The sequence below is a fragment of the Emydura macquarii genome, unplaced genomic scaffold (genome assembly GCF_026122565.2).
Source record: "Emydura macquarii macquarii isolate MOO-44397 ecotype Brisbane River unplaced genomic scaffold, CSIRO-AGI_Emac_v2 contig_3220, whole genome shotgun sequence".
NCBI lineage: Eukaryota > Metazoa > Chordata > Testudines > Chelidae > Emydura > Emydura macquarii.
The window spans coordinates 599,775-616,865 of NW_027133357.1; the positions used below are offsets into that span (position 1 = coordinate 599,775).

The 17,091-nt window shown below is 55.5% G+C and overlaps 1 protein-coding gene across 1 annotated transcript in view; it reads right to left on the minus strand.

Moving 5' to 3' along the window:
- INAVA (innate immunity activator) overlaps positions 1-17,091 on the minus strand; it is a 40,178-nt gene that overhangs the window by 7,293 nt on the left and 15,794 nt on the right. Inside the window, exons 3-9 of the mRNA XM_067531522.1 lie at positions 11,315-11,456; positions 7,349-7,473; positions 6,669-6,791; positions 4,909-5,131; positions 1,504-1,557; positions 922-1,177; positions 32-211 (exon numbers count right to left, since the gene is read on the minus strand). Coding sequence (XP_067387623.1) covers positions 32-211; positions 922-1,177; positions 1,504-1,557; positions 4,909-5,131; positions 6,669-6,791; positions 7,349-7,473; positions 11,315-11,369 — 1,016 coding nt within the window. The 5' untranslated portion in view covers positions 11,370-11,456. The remainder of the gene's footprint in view (positions 1-31; positions 212-921; positions 1,178-1,503; positions 1,558-4,908; positions 5,132-6,668; positions 6,792-7,348; positions 7,474-11,314; positions 11,457-17,091) is intronic.

Sequence of the window (17,091 nt, forward strand, 5' to 3'; positions counted from 1 at the left end):
CTGTGCCTGATGGAGATGCCGTGTGCAGTACCTCATGGAGTGGGACTGCCCTCTCTTCGCTTGCATCTCTGGTGTCGGTGGCCCACTGGAGCCAGCCTGCCTCCACAAGGCCACGCTCCTGATGGGGACGAAGTGGTAGGAGGGCGCCTCAGCTGTCCTCCGAGCGGCTGGGCTGCGTGCCGGCGCTGGCACGGGGGTCATGTCTGGGCTGCTAAGGAGAAGCACAGTGAGCAGACAGGTGAAGGAGCGCTGCCTCCATTGCAACCTCTGCACGGCTCCTTCCCTGGGACCCGAGCGGCACAAAGTTCTGGGGACAGAGACGAGGACAGAGCCCAAACCTCCGTATTGTCCCCCCACCCACACAGTTAGTGACAATCCGCCCCCTCTGTGAGCGGGTGCACAGAGCTCTGGGGGAGCTTTGCACAGCAGAGACGCTCGTGCTGTTAGATGCAGAGGTCGCGGTTCGCCTCCTGCTGCCTGTCCACAGCCCCAGGGGCAAGGGCACAAAACACGACCATTTAGGACAAGTCGTGAAGCGTGTCAGACCCAGCTGACATGGCAGAAGGCCCTTAGGGCAGCTGAAATTTGGCCGGGACACTGGGTTTACTCCTCTGGCAGGTACCAGGGGATTTCCAACGGCCCCTTGTCTCCATGCTCTCAGTCTCAGCTGACAAGCAGCACCTCCAGCAGCCCCAGCGGTCCAGGGTCAATACTGGCTCAGAGTGAAGAGCGCTACCTACAGGCCGCCAACACTCCCTGCACGTTCCCCTATGGTCCTCCCGCCTTACTAAGCCAAGTTGTTTCTGTGCCTGTAATGGTTATTACATCTCTTACACGGCTATTCCTCCCCGCGCAGACCCCAGACTCCCTGATCAGCAGGACTCCCCAGAGCTGCGCTGGGGTGAGAGATGCTCTCTGTACCTTGGCACGCTGCAGGGCTCAGCCGAATGTTTCCTGGGCTTCTCGTAGGGCTTGTCCAGGCTGGTCTCCTTCCAGGGGCTGTTCTGAATGGGCGCACGCTCGAGCGGCAGGACCTGGCAGTGTGTGGGTGACAGCCCCTCGTGTTGCTGGGGAGGGACAGCGCGGGCGGGCAGGGCCGGGGAGCCGCACGGCGTACCAGGCTGGGCTGGCACAGTGAGCTCCCGGGCAGCACGATGATTCGGAGCCTGGGTTTCTTCTGGAAAAGAATGAGGGTAGCTCTGTGAACCGATACGGCGACAGCGGTGCAGGAATCGCCATGTCTGCCCATCCCCTGCCCTCCAGCTCTGTGGTCAGATCCTCTGTGCAGCCCAGAGTCCATCCCTGCAGCTGCCCTGCCCGGCTCGCCCCAAATCAGTTTCTCTCTCGGGGGGAACAGAGCAGCTGGGCTCAGATTTAAATCACACACCCCACCCACTCTCAGACGGAGGGGTAGACACTGCCCTGTCCATATGCCCTGCCCACGCAAAGGGAGCAGGGCTTTGGGGCTCTCGTTGGCTATGTAGAGGCATGCTTATCCCTTACCCTCCTCCAGCAGGCTGGCATCCGACAGTGAGCTGTCATCCAAGGCGCTCAGCTCTAGGGAAGCAATGGGGAAAAAAAGGGGGAAGTGAGGAAGGACAGAGACACTCACTGGGCTAGGCCAGTGCCATAGGAGCATGGATCCCATTGACACCTCTCAGGTGTGTTGGAAAATCTCCCCCCAGGTGGTATCGAGCTGGGTAGAAAATGTCTTGGGGTCCCTAATGAGCGTGAATGGTTTGTAGCACAGCAGCACGTAGCAGCACCGGCCCCGCTGAGTGCACAGGAATGGGACTTGCATCTCGTGCCGCTTAGGCTAGGCTCCGGGTGATGTGGTTAATCACACACAGTCATAATGAAACTGGCTTTAATCCCGCGAGCTCAAACCGCTCAGGGTACATCTACACTAGAAACGTATAGGTCATAACATAACTCAACTTACAGCCACACTGCCCTCCTTGGGTTGGTGGTGCATGTTCTCACCAGAAGCGCTTCCACAGAAGCCGCTGGGGCTTCTCCCCTCCCCATTTCCCGCATGGGGAAGCTGCCTGGGGCTTCTCACCCCACGGGAGCGGGGTCCAACTGCCCCGGCTTCTTGGCCCCCCCCGGGAGCTTATCAGGAGTGATGGGGCGGGTGGAGACTTGGGAGTACTCCACTACCTCAAGGGTTAAGTTGGCGCCACACACCCCCCTCCCCCCGGCGTCAAACAGTGCATGCCCCTGCACGTTTCCCCTCCAGCTCTCCCTCCCTGTGCCTCTCTGCTGAGCTGTCCTTAGCAGCTGCCCTTGCCCATCCCCAGACAAGGTGCTCTCCACAGGGCACCAGGGAACAGGAGCGCTGCTGGCATCATGGCAGCCCCCTTGCTGCCACGGTCTCGCTCGCTGTGCCATGCACCCAGATCTTACAGCAACTCGTCTCTGGGAGGGAGACGCCGGGCGCAGATGCTGCAGGGGAGGAGGCGGCGAGCCCTGCAAGTGCATGTTACCGACAGAGCTCGGCCCAGCAGCAAGGCCGGAGCTCCCGGGCCCCTGCAGAGAAGACCAGAGTGTGCTGTCTCTCACACACGCAGGGTCTCCCCACTGGACCTTTCCCCACAGCAGCCACCAGCCTTCGTGCTACACTAGCCTGGGGGGGCCTCGGAACGCAGCCCCACCCCCGAGCACACGCTCCACACCCCTGGAAAAAGGATCCCCATTTTCCCTAACAGCCTCTTCACTCCAGTCCCTGCCCTGCCCTCTCTGCCCACATTGCCTAAGGCAGAGTCCCCAGCCTGTGGGGTGTGGCCCCCTTGGGGAGCATGGAGGAACATTCAGGGAGGGGGGGAGACACAGCAGTGGGGCCTGGCCCAGCCCAAACAGAGAGAGAGTGTCACCCGGCCCTGCTCTGCCCTGAGCTCTGCTCTGGGGGGTCTCGCCCCCCAGCCATGGCCCACGCCAAGCCTCGGGTCGCAGCCTCGGCTCCCAGCCCCACACACGCAGACCCTGGCCTGCCTTGGACCCTGGACCCTATGGCTCCAGGTCCCAACCACGGCCCACACCCCTGACTGCGGCCCTGCTCCCAGCCCCAGCTGGGGGACGGTGGTAGGGGTGGACAGGGGTAAGGGAGAGCGCATTGTAAAAAGTTTGGGGACCACTGGCCTAAGGGGACAGGGCGGGGAGAAGGCCATGGTACCTGGGAATCCCCCTCGTCTTTGTGCAGTTACACGTGCCTCTGATCTGTCTGGCGAGCAGCCTGGTCTGCAACTAATGAACCAGCCGATGTCAGGAATGGATGAAAGGCTCCGCTCCACTTCCTCTAACGCAGGCCAAATTCCACCAGCCCACCCAAACCCCTGAGCTTTCAACTGGACATTCAACTGGACTTCCTGTTCTACACTGTTGCTGTCAGCTGTTTAACAGTCCCTGCGCTCCACTTCAGAGTAGGCTGCATTTCAACAATGATTGGAATTGCCCCTGGATCTCCCCTGCCTGCCTTGGGATGCTTTAATTAATGAATGTCTGGAAAGAGCTTTGAGGGCTTCAGCTGAAAGGCTGTGTAAAAAGGCAAAATATTATTATTCTGAATTATTCTGCTCCCCTCTGCACTGCTCACAATGAGAGCTGGGTGCAAAATGATTTCTCATCCCTCAATGTTTTCAAGAGTTTGAAAACTTCCCCAGTTTGAATTAGGACAAAACTCTTGACAATATTAGGTAATCAAAAACTGAAAAGGGTTTTGGTTCGAGTCACTCAAAACTTGTTTTCATTTCAATCATTTTGAAACATTTCATTTCAGTTCTCACTTGTTTTTCTTTTTTTAACCTTTGTTTTGTCTAAGGAGCTTAAATTTTAAAACCAAAATCTTTTGGAATTGGAAAACTGGAGTTTTTCATTTTGAAAATATCAAAACAAAACATTTCAACCATTCTGAAACCTTTCCCCCACATTTTTTTTTTTTTTTTTTTTGGAATCAGGAGAGTTGCTGAATCCAAATCCACTCCACGAATGGCTTCACTTGTCACAAATCAGCATTTTTTCATGAAATGCTGATTTGCTGAAACACTTCCTGACCAGGCTTGGTCACAGCCCTGCGGTGGGGGAGTGCTGTGAAAGCTTTGGGAAGGGGACAGGCAGGAGAGACAGCAGCAGTGTTTGAGCAAGTCCATCTGCTCTAAATTCCCCTGTCAGGCACCCCGAGAGGAAATCAAAGCCCTGTGTTTGTAGCTAGAACAGGAGACTACCTCTGGAACAAGCTGTGGTAGGAGCCCAGGGAAAGCTGCATAACCAACAGCTGTTCTTTGGTGAGCTGAGATCAAGGTAGCTTGATCCCATGCTCAAGGGTTTAACTTAATCAACAGAGGAGCTGGGGAGAAATTGCCCACATGTAACCTATCCCCAAGGGGCAGCTGAGCTACGGAGGGCCCTGTTCTCACCTTCCTCAGAAATAGCCATTACTGAACATTTCCAGCGCTGGGAGCCTGGCCCCGATGGACCAGTGTGGGGGACGGGTGTGACCCGCCCCACGCGAATGCAGCCTGTGGAGATCTTTGGGGCTACACGAGATTCCACCTGCATGTGAAGCTGTAGCAATAACCCACAGGAGAGGATCAGGGCAGCGTTGGTGTTCCCTACACAGCTCTCCCAAGGAGCCATGGATGTTACCACCCACCCCGTGGTGGTTACAGGACACGTCCCGTGGCACAGGGGAACATGCCTGCCCCCAGGGGGCAGGACAAACCCTCACGCAGGCTGAGCTACTCGGTGCCAGCCCCAGCCGGCTACAAGCAGGACCCTTGCTGTGCTCCTTAGAGGTAGCTGCTCTCTGGGTGAGCAGGTGGGGCGCCCCGTGGGTCACGGCTGCTCTCTCTAGCACTAGGCAGGCTGTAAAGAGAGCACTAGGCCGAGATCTGGCCCGTGCATGCAGCTCACCCCCAGGGGCTGTGGCGCAGGGCCGGGGCTCCCGCGCAGCCATCAGGCGGCACTCCTTGAGGGTGTTTTCCAGCTCCTTCAGCTTCTTCTCCTCCTTCAGCACCATGTTTTTCCGCCGCTTCTTGATGTGCTTGCTGATGTTCTCTTCCCGGTAGAGGCGCTGTGCAGCCGCGGCGATCTGCAGCTGCAGGGCCAGGTCCCTCTCCAGGGTGCTCAGCGGGTCCTGAGGTGGGAAGAGGACACAAGCCATGGAACAGAGCCGGAGAGCTGCCCGCTGCCGCAGAGCTCTTGGGGCTAGGAGGAATAACACGCAACCACCACGTCCAGCCAGGCCATAGGTGCTCAGATTGGAGGGAGCACCCCATAGGTTGAGGGGACCGTGGCTGGGCCCAGGAGAGCCCCCATGGGGACAGGGAGGGAGTGCCACCCAGCCCCACTTTGCTCAAAGCTCTGCTCCAGGCCCGCCGCAGCCTCCACCCCCAGATGAGCCTCAGCCTCCAGTTATGGCATATGGTCATGGTGCCCGGTCCCATGCCTCGGCCTCTGGTTGTGGCCCCCCACCTTGACCCGTGGCTTCAGCTGCCAGAGCCCACCGAGGCCTGCTGCAGTCCCCGGCTACCGCAGCCCCATTCCCAGCCTCGGCCTCCGGCTCTGACCACCACCCACTGACCATGGCCACATTCCCGGCCACCAGACCCAACCCTGGCTCCACTTCGGCCCCGGCTGGGGGGCAGGGCAGGGGTGCAGACCACTGAGCTAGAGCCCCGTTTAGGGAAAACCTCCACATTCGGGGAAAGAGCAGGACCTGGCTACCTGGCCACGCCCAGAACCAGCCAGGTTTGCAGCTCCTGAACCAGAAAACTCTGGGGTGGAGGTGGGGTTACCAAAGTGGGCCGTGGCCATGTCATGCGTTGAGGGGGATGCCATGGGCTAGCTGAAGGAGACAACCCCATGGAGGCAGCCTGGGAACACAGGTTCTCCTCAGGCAGATGGAGAACAGGCAGGCTCCCAGGATGGGAGTCAAATGAGAGCCCCCTGGCTCAGCAGGAAAAGTGATCCCGCCTGTCCCTCGCCCGCCTGGGCTCTCCACAGAGGGAACACACATTCTCAGCACCGCACCCAGGGCCACCTCCTTGCTGCTTCATCAGTGCTATCTCAGGGCATGGGCGGGCAGATAAGGCCAAGGCAGAGATACCAGAAGGTGGAGACTTTGGAATGCTAACAAACCCTTGCACAAATCAAACGGGTGGGGAAAAAAATGGATCCACCCCTTTGATGGAGCCACACCCTTCCCCCTCCCCAGAGCCCAACCTCCCCCGCCCGGCCTGGCCCGACCACCAAAGCATCAGCACCGTTGAGTTTCCCTACAAGATCTGCGACATCTCCAGCTCGCTGTGCACCATCTCTCAGTGCTGGGCTCATGGCCCTTGGAAACGGCTAAGAACAGACAGTCAGAGCCGGCTGGGACAGACACCTGGGTCATTTTTAGTATTGATGGGGTGGGGGCAGCCCTGGAGATTGATGTCCTCTGTTGATCTACCAGGTGGGTACAGCATGGGCCACCTCATTGGTGCCTCGCTCTGACCTCCTCATTCTTTGGCCCCAGCGCTGAGGAAACCAACAAGGGGGTCAGGGGTGGTGCTAGGGACTGCGGAACGGTTCTGAGACCCTCCAAACTCATTGCACACAAGCCTCCATGCATCTGTGCCCTCCCTAGCACCAGGGGAAAGATCTCCCTGGACTCCACGCAGGCTCCTTACCACTTCACGTGAGATGATTGTCTTCTCATCCAGTCTGAAAGCAGTGCCGATCCTCCGCCGCACCTTCGGGAGCTTGTCCCCCCGCTTCAGAGGGTACTCCGGCGGCAGCATCCCCGTTAGCTCCTGCAGGGGAGGGCAGGGACAGAATCAGCATCCGGGGATGGCACAGGGCACTTCTCTTCCACCAGAGATGAGGGAGGGGCCCGGGCACATGGGGGAGCGTGTCCTGCGTCAGAACGCATTCCCACTCAACGCGCACGTCGCACTGGGGGGCAGGCCGGGGATGAGCGGGCACTCCAGCCAGCACACACGTGGCATGTTGTTACCTTTGCACTAACTGGCTGGGACAGCCCTGACACCAGAGCAGCTACTGCCCAAGCTAACCCCTCAGTGCCAGGGCTAGGGTTTACCCCGGCCATTAGGCTTCATGGCAGCCTAAGATCGAGGCCCAGGGTAGAAGGCGGCTTTGGGCTGGCTGGGAGTGGGAATTCCCCTCCCACCTCTGGAATCAGCCACACGCACGCAGGGATTCCTGCGTTCCAGGAAAGCCCCTCCAGCTTCTTCTCCCAACGAGAGGTGGCCGAACAATTTCCAGCCAGCCAGCCCTCCGCCAGGCCCAGCCCACGAGATCCTGCCAGCCACAACGCCCATGTCCCCAGCCAGGCCCCAGGGCCCCTTACCGCCTCGCGCAGGCACAGTTTCCTCAGCTCCGTCAGACAGGCCTCCAGCCGCGCCTCCAGCTCCTGCTGCTGCTTGCGCACCGCCTGGGTCAGGTCCTTCAGGGGAGGCATGGGACTGTCCGGGCCTGCGGGGGGATGAGACCCATGAGTCCCGATTCAGCAGCCAGCTGGGGAGACGCAGGGCCAGCTCTAAGCACAGACCAGGGCCCACATGGGGCCTTGGATTCTAAGGTGCCTGGGTCTTGGGGCATCGTATCCTGTGCCACCTCTGCAGCTCCTCACGCACACCCCTCCTGAGCCAGCTACTCTCCCTGGCAGGCTGGGGCCCGTCACTCACACAGGTCACCTTTCCAATATGAGCGTGGCAGCCCCCATCTCCTACACAGGGCTCGGCAGCAGGAAATCCTTGGCTCTCCTCCTGTCACCGACAGTGACTCCCTCTGTGGCCTCGGACAAGTCACAGCCCCTCCCCGTGCCTCAGTTTCCCCCCTCCGAATAACAGCACAGACCAACCAGACTCACTGGAAGTTATTATGCTATTAACCACCACTTGTTCATAGGCATCCCGCCAGGGCGCCAGGCCCCAGGATGATAGTCCCCGTGCAGACAAACAGCACAGAGATGTCCCTGTCCCACAGAGCTCCCCATCTAGGCGCAGTCTGGAGGGATTCAGAGTGTGCTCAGGTCCCACTCACTTTGTGTTAGCAGCTGGGAAGTGTTGGCCGATCCGGCTGTCACACCTACCAGCTTCGCAGATCTGGCTGCGGATTTCCTAAGGGGGTCTGGAGTTTCCTGTCTAAACTGTTTTTGTTCAATGGAAAATGCACTAACCGCCAAGTCAAAATTTTTTGCAGGAAAAATTTTGATTTTGCCAAAATGTGTTGATTTTCTGTCAGGAAAATTCAAATGGGATATTCTGGTCGGGTCTGGGCCAGGTTGGGTCAGGTCAGCTTAGCTTAATTGGGATGTTCTGGTTTGTCAAACCCATGTTTCATTCCGAGTCAGTTTTACATTAATCTGTGTCTGTCAGCACCGCCGCAGGGCCTCATGGGAGTTGTAATTCCAGTAGCTCATGCCCCCATATCCTCTATGGACTGGGCGTCCTAACTGGGCTACATCTCCCATGATGCCCTGCGGTCATCCTGTAGTAACTGAGGCAATGCATCATGGGAGTCATGTGACCACAACCTTTAAAATCTTTAGCCATATTGGAATTTTCCACAGGACAGAAATGCCCATTTTCAACCCACTCTGAGATTTCCCACAATGCATCTGAGATCGAGTCCCTGCTCCAGCCTGTCAGCCCAGTGCTGCTCCTCCTTCTCTACGGACAAGGGTGGGGGGTGCTGCTGGAGGAGCAGCTCCAAGCACCAGGCAACCCTGAGCACTGAAGTTTAATGACCCAGACAGAGCTGCTCTTCGACCCCTCCCTGGAGCCAGAGAGGGGCTTTGCAAAGGTACCTAAAACACTGCTGTCATTTAGGGTTATCCTAAAACTGGCAGGGCCCATCTTGGGTTAACTGGTGCTTCAAAGCACAGGCTGACCTGCAGGCTCCCAGCCCAGCAGGGAATGTTTCTAGCAGGAGAGTGGGATTAGTTCCTTTCACCTCCCAGGCTGCAGCCAGCTGGAGGTCACTGCAGATCACATAAAGCAGGGAGCCCTCATTGCAAGGTTGCTGAGTGAAAACACGGTTGGTTTAATAGACAGCCGGGCAAATGATCTGCCAGGGGCTGAGCTGGGTCCTCAGATCTGAATGCAGACGAAATGCTCCTATTCCTCGTGAGGGGCAGGAGAAACCGATGTCTCTCCTTTGCACCAGGATGCTCATTTTAGACCAGAATTTCCCGAGGACTCAGCACCCGTATTTGGGGCTGGATTTCCATAGAGCTCAGCACGTTGCTTGCACTGTGGGTGCTGAGCTCTGGATGTGCAATCTCCACTCCTGCCCATTTACATTTCTAAGGGACATAAACCCTTACACTGCAGACTTTCCTGAGCTGCCTGGGGGGGAAGAAGAAGCTTCCTCTGACACATCTGGTACCAGCCCCTGCCTGAGCTAAGGTACTGGGCGAGGTGGCCTGATCCTGAGGTTAACATGGTTAACATGCCCAGATCACTGATTGCAGGTAAGGTCTCTACCTTCCTGGAGTTGCGGGACATCCTCACACACCCTGACAAGCATTTCTAGGTGTCTGGGAGGCACCTGCTCCATTGTGTTTGGAAGGAACCTTGAGCCTGACTTCGGGAATGACTTAGGGGGAGATTATTTTTGCCAAAGAAATGCTGGAAACCGGAAGTTCAGAGAGCCATTGAGAACTCCACTCACAACACTGATCTCCAGCAACCCCTGCTAGTCCAGCCCTGGGCTCCCCCCTCCACACATGCAGCTCTGCTGTTGCACCTCCATCCCAATGCACAGCCCCCTGCTATCCCAGACCCGAACTGCACTCCCTGCCCCCGCAACATGTCCCTGGCAGAGACACTTCCCCTGCAGACACAACACTTGATCCAAGGAAACCAACCCCAAGACTGTAGCCAGGAGGGGAACTCCCACAGCCTCCCCAGAAGACAGACGCTGACACAGAACAGCCTTTCTCGCATATCTCTCACACCTGCCTTTCTGATACCACTTGCCAACTTGGGCTGTCGAACGATTGTCAAAATTAATCGCGAGACTAAAACCAATAGTCGTGATTAATCGCCGTTTTAATCGCACCATTAAACAATAATAGAACCCTATTTATTTAAATATTTTTGGTGTTGAGGGAAAGTGTGTGTGTGTGTTGGCGTGTGTGTGCTGTCTCTTTAAGCAGAGCACTCAGAGCCTGAACTCTTTTTCAGCCAGCAGCACTCACTCCTGAGTCAGCAGCAGCAGCCGGCAGGCTCCACCTGTTCCCCAACCCCAGCTCAGCAGTGACTGGGTACATGGGCACGGGGAGGGGGACACCCCAACATCAGCCCTCCCCCCGCCCCCGCTCTGCACAGCAGACAGGAGGCAGGCTCCCCATCCAGAGCAGCTTGGCCCGGGCTGGCTCCATGAGGGCTGGGGGCGGGGAGGCAAGAGCAGCAGGGCAGTGGGAGGAGAGGCACCCCTACCCCAGAGGCACGCAGCAGCGCCTTCGTGAACTCATTAAAAAAAAAGAATGTGTTAATTTGTTTCAAGTTAATTGCATGCCTTAACTGCCATTAATTAACAACCCTAATTATTATTTTTTATTACAAATATTTGCACTGCAAAAGAAGATAAAAAAAGATGGGACAATCTACTTTCAAAGCATGAAGGGGCATACAAATGTTTAGCATATCTGGCATGTAAATACCTTGCAATGCCGGCAACAGCAGTGCCATACGAACGCCCATTCTCACTTTCAGGTGACATTGTAAATAAGAAGCAGGCAGCATTAGACCCCATAAAGTAAACAAACTTATTTGTCTTAGCGATTTGCTGAACAAGAAGTAGGACTGAGTGGACTTGTAGGCTGTAAAGTTTTACATTGTTTTGTTTTTGAATGCAGTTATGCAAGAAAAATCTACATTTTTAAATTGCTCTTTCACAATTAAGAGATTGTACTACGGTACTGGTATGAGGTGAATTGAAAAATACTATTTCTTTTATCTTTTTTACAGTGCAAATATTTGTAATTAAAAATAATCATATAAAGTGAGCACTGTGCACTTTGTATTTTGTGTTGTCATTGAAATCAATGTTTGAAATGTAGAAAAACATCCAAAACTATTTATAATTAATTTAAACTGGGATTCTATTATTGCTTAACAGGGCGATGAAAACTGCCATTAATCGTGACTAATTTTTTATATCTAGTTAATTTGTTTCGTGTTAATTGCTTGGGTTAACTGCGGTTAATTGACAGTCCTGACTCCAGGACCAGGCAGATGCAGTGGGAAGGAGAATTCTGGAGACGGCACGCGACCCGGCAGCGGGGCTTCTCCTGCCACTCACCCACCTGCCTGCAGGATGATGCCACTGTCCGTGTCACTGATGTCGTCTTTACTCTCCATGGGCAGTGGTGGCCCCTGGGGCCAGGAACAGGGAGGGGCAAAGACCCACCCTGGGGCTTCTGGGAAATGGTCGACCCTGAGTGGGAACTGGTTAAAAAAAAGATAAAAAGACTTAGAGGTACTTCACACACAGACACACACACACGGCTGTGTAAATCCATCGCACAGACACACAAACACACACACGGTTGTGTAAGTCCTTTGCACAGACACACACAGACACACACAGTTGTTTAAGTCCATCACACAGTCTCACACACACGCGCGGTTGTGTAAGGCCATCGCACAGACACACCGGGGTATTAATTCAGGTGGAACATTCATTCTTGTAACTTATCCCAAAGCTCACATATCTAAGGTGCCCTGCTGAGGCGAGATGGGCCCCCCACGGTGCCGTTTGGCTCTGGGGCTGAAGGCAGATTTGCCCCGGGGTGAGGGAGGAGTGGCCGGGGCAAGATTCAGGGTTTCACCTCAGGCCCGTCTCTTCAAGCGCCTCCCGCTCGTTTCGAACATTAGCTCCCACAGGCAGCTTTGGTCAAAGCTTCCTGGTGTTGCACCTGCGGGGGAGCTGGGGCTGGGAGCCTCTGAGGCAACCAAAGGGCACCTCAAATGTCACCCCTGGGGGGCTGGCAGCTCATCACCCAGCTCAGCCCACATCCCCTTCCCCAAGCCTTTTCCCTTCCTCCCCTGCCCTCCATCTCCTGGCACAGGAAAGCACTCCGAGCTTCCAAGAGCGGGCTTCCCCTCTGGAGCTGCAGGGTGGGCACGGGCAAACTCCACCTGCCTCGGGGCTAGCAGGGCAGCCCCATCACATGGATCGATCCCACTTCATGAACCAAGGTGCGTCCCCCCGTAGGCAAGGGTGCAGCCCTTGGGGCCACCCGTCCCGCTCCCTGCTGTTCACCCTGCAGCTGTTCGGCTCTAATCCTTCCATGGGCTGAGCCAGTGTTTGCACCCTGCTCCCCCACCCCCACCTGTGTGAGTCAGCCTATTACACAAGAACATGCAATTCGCCCAGAGATCCTGTCTGGAGCTTATCCTGGGACTGGCAGCTCCCTAGGGGAGGGGCAAAGGGAGCCTACGCAGAAAGGGAGAAAATTCCCCCCAGGTGTCTGCGTCACTGTGAATCCCGGGGGGAAGCTCCTGGTGTAGACAACAGCCTGCACCAGTGCGACATGGGTCATGCACTGGCGTGACTGAGCCATCATTTACTAAAGCAAGTTGGCATAGAGGTTTGCCCCAATCTAACTACATCCCAGTTCCCTTAATGCAGATGGTGCTTAAGTGCACTGTGCAGCCACTCCGGATGAGCTGCCTGCTCTGATTGCGCTCCGGAGACAGGATCCATGGCGCATTTACTCCATTGGCTGCTTTGCTGTACAGGAGGAAGAAGGGCTGCAAACCCACCAGATCCCAACAGAGCAAGGGCTAGGGAGCCTGCCAGGCCGAGTTCTGTACTCAGCAGCGCCATGTTTCGGTTCACAGGGGCCCAGCTCCCCCTCTCAGTTTCAGATAACGCTGGAATCACAGTCACCAAGTTTCACTCGCAGTTTCAGGTTCACAGGAGCTGAGCCGCTCACTGTTTGCCTCATTTTAAGTGGAAACCACAAGCCACCAGACAGGCGCTGGCTCCGCTGTGCCTGCAGACCGGCCCTGATTGAATTAGCCAGTTCTTGTTAAAGGAGCTTGAAATCACGCTAGTTTCCCAAGGGGAATTACCACCCCCAGTTACAGGCAGGGCCCGGTGCGCCCCTCCCCACAATTTGTGCAGTTTTACAACCACGTTTCCCTAGTTTTTAGAAGGACTGTGTCTCTCCTTTTCCCAGGGACAGACCTACACAATTGCAGGGGAAAGTGACCAGCTGGCTACACGGGGCTGAGTGAGACTTTGACAAAATGCTTCTCAGACTGGCAGCTCTCTGAGGCAGGACCGTCTTTGAGTTGTGTGTGTGTACAGCACCTAGAACCATGGGGTCTGGGCCAGGACTGGGGCTACTGCAATACAAATCAATAAGACGAAGAAGAAGAAAGCCCTGTTAAGGCGGCTTTGTGCCGGTCTGATGGAGCGAAGCAGACTTCAAGCTGACTGACATAAGCGGCTGGGGAGGATTCCCCTGTGGCGCAGAGCCAGCAAAGCCAGTCTTCAGCACAGAGTACATGTCAGGATGTGGCCAAGGAAAAAGCATGTGGCCACAGCATCAACATCTCCCCACTCCATGCCTCAGTTTCCCCATCTGTAATGTGGAGGTGACGACACCCATCTGCCTCACAAGACAGGTTCTGGTAACTAACTGGTGAAGTTCTTTGAAGATGAAAAAGCACGGTGCCAAAACCCCACTTTAAGTGACTCTGTGCTGATTTAATACCCAGGATGGGCACGAAATCATCTCATTCAGTCACAGGTTACAGGAAGGCTCCTTTGTAAACAGCTGTTAAGGGGTTAATAAACGATTAACGTATGTTTGAATACTCAGTTATAAATTGTCTGTAGGAAGCTGATAAGAGCAGTCTATAACATCTTCTACTGCTGTGTTTACAACCACCCATAAAACATACTGCCCATGTCTGCAACACACCTATCAGAACAGCTCGTCACGGTTTCATAACCATTTAGAAACCATTTATACATGGAGCCTGCATATCAAGTGGGGCCAAGTAAGCACCTCTGTTTGAAAACTGGCCTTTTGCTGGTTACGTTTTTGGGGAGAATGGAGGGACAATCAGTCATTCCGTTTTATTTGGGGTTTTTTGTTTGCGAGCCTGACTTCTTGTAGGTCCTAATCATAAACAAAGTCATATATGCACATGCGCTGTGTGCCAGCAGAGCATGTGGCCTTTGGTTTGTTTATGTCACACCCTCGATGGGAATGGGGAGACAGGGTCCCTGTGTCCCACTGCTGTATATGTAGCATCTCTAGTTCCCAGCGCCAGAGAATGTCTCAGACAGACGAGTGCAATGGAAAGAGAGTCGCTGGGAAGACAGCACCCCAGGAACAAGCAAGGAGTACAAGGACAGGGCAAGCACACACACACCCCAGTGCCGAGCATTGGGAGTGAGGCGGCCGAGACTGGGGCAGGAGGAGAGGTGGAGCTGAGGTCAGGGAAGGTGCTGGATGATGAAGGGGATGTGGTCACAGGCAGAATGCAGCATTCCAGCCCCCAAGGAGACTAGCAATCAGGAGGGAAGTGTCTGAGGCATGAATAATGTGGGTCAAGATAAAGCCTCACTCTGGGGGAAGCAAAGGGCAGATTAACAGGTCAGGGAGGGAGGGAACTGGGGCTCAAGGCAACCCTGAGACAGGGGTTTGGAAGGAAGACTCCAGAGAGAGCAGCAGGATATCGACTAACATTCAAAGAGGAATTTTTTGCAGTTGAGAAACATTCAAAGCTTCAGAAACCACAAGCACCTCTAACAAATACACATGGGGCCTCAGACCCACGCCCTTCACAGCCAGGGCACAGGCCCCACGGGGCATCAGACCCATGCCCTTCATGGCCAGGGTACAGGCCCCATGGGGCCTCAGACCCGCCATGCCCTTCACGGCCAGGGCACAGGCCCTGGGGGTTGTTGAACTAAAGCTGTGAACCTCCTCTTGGTGTCCAAGCCACCTGCCCAATGTGTCTTCGTGGGTAGTAACGGCCCCGTCTCCACTCCCCCGCCTGCTGCTGCAGGTGACATGGAAGCTGCTTATAGAGCCTTGGGAAAAGCCAGCGATTAATTCGCCCTCCTTCCCTTCCCGAGGCCTGTGTGTCTGTTCTGGTGCTGGTGCCCCAGGACAGGACCGCTGACGGGTCTGGAGCAGCCTTGGCTCACCAGGGAAGCAGTGACTTAGCCGCACCTGCAGAGCAGAGCAGCGGGGAGGCTTGGAAATGCTGGGCCAAGCTGAGCTCACCTCCCCAGCCAGCTCGGGCACCCAGCCCTGACCGCAGGTGCCCCAAGTGCCATCCTGCTCTGGCCGACGAGCCTCTGAATTTGGGGCTCAACTTGAAAATGTGGGCCCCAAACTGTTTGCCCAAATCCCCAGGAGAGCCCCCTGTGAATCACCCTCCTGGCTGGCTCCCCCATTCTCCAATCCCCCCACTGGCCAGCTCCCTCCCCCACCCTGCTGCAAGCACCCCTGAGATGACTCAGTCGCACCCCCAGGCTCCTGCCTCAACAGTCCAGGAAGGGCCCCTCCAGCTCCCTGTGCCACAGGATTCAGCCCGCTCTCCCTGGCAAGTTCAGCCAAGGGAACGGCCAGTTTCTCTGGCACCGAGCCCAGTTTTTGTTTAACTTCTGTCTAACGTCTGCCAGCCACCCAGATACCCGGCGGGGAAACGGGCACTTTATAAGGCAGCCCCATCTGGGGGCAGCACCGGAGCTGCAGAGATTACGTCAGCTTAGCTTTGCGGGACATACACCCTCACTTTGATGGGCTCCTCGGAGGGAACCGGCCTCCCTCATTTCTGTCCTCTGTGTTTTGCCGGAACAGCTGGGCTCACACCACATCAAAGACTCAATGGGAATTCTAGCAGCACAATCCAGATTCCACCAGGTTTTGCAGCCAAACCTCAGTCAACCCCTAAATCAGCCTCCACACCCTCATGACCAGCTCCCGGGTCCTGGGGCAGGCGTGTGAGCCACACAGCACCCTGGGCTGGCAGCTCAGCATAAGAACATCACAATGGCCCTATCGGGTAAGATCAATGCCCCGTGTCCTGTCTTCTGACAGTCTCAGCTTCTGGCAGTCAGAGGTTTAGGGACACCCAGAGCATGGGGTTACATCCCTGACCATCTTGCCTAATAGCCATTGATAGACCTATCTTCCATGGACTGATCTAATTCCTTTTTGAACACCGTTATAGTTTTGTCATTCACAACATCCCCTAGCAACGAGTTCCACAGGCTGACTGTGCATTGTGTGAAGTACTTCCTTTGGTTTGTTTTAAACCTGCTGCCTATTAATTTCATTGGGTGACCCCTGGTTCTTGTGTTATGAGAAGGAGTAAATAACATTTCCTTATTCACTTTCTCCACACCAGTCATGATTTTCTAGATCTCTATCATAGCCTCCTTAATTCTCTCTTTTCCAGGGTGAGCAGGCCCAGGCTTTTTACTCTATCCTCAGACAGAAGCTGTTCCAGACCCCTACTTATTTTTGCTGCCCAGCTCTCTACCTTTTCCAACTCTAATACATCTTTTTTTGAGGTGAGGTGACCAGAACTGCATGCAGCATTCAAGGTGTGGGTGTCTCATGTATGTCTATAGCAGCATTATGATATTTTCTGTCTTATTCTCTATCCGTTTGCTAATGGGAAAAAACAAGAAACTAAGCAAGCCACCCGAGGGGTCAGCCACGCTGCATGGCCCTATGCTGTACAGGCCAAAGCCTGCCTTGCTACCACCCCAGAAGCCATAAATAACATTTTCTCCGTTGGCCTCTCACCCCACCCCTTCCGAGCCCCTCCCCTTGTCCTCTGTAAAGTGCACCGGAAATCCGTATTTCAGCCCTTTGGAGCCTGGGCTTTTTGCCTCTGTGATTCATGCACTGCGGTCCTTCCCACGCCACTGCCACCCCTTCCTCCCCCGCCCACCCAACCCATGACTCCCTTTGGGGATCAGCCTGGGGAGCCCACGGCCCCTGCCGCTGAGGGAAGCCCTGCCCTGAGCAGAGCCCCTGAGGACCCTGTCTGAGGCCACAGCTCACTCTGTTTTCACATTGGTTTGGCAGCGCGAACATCC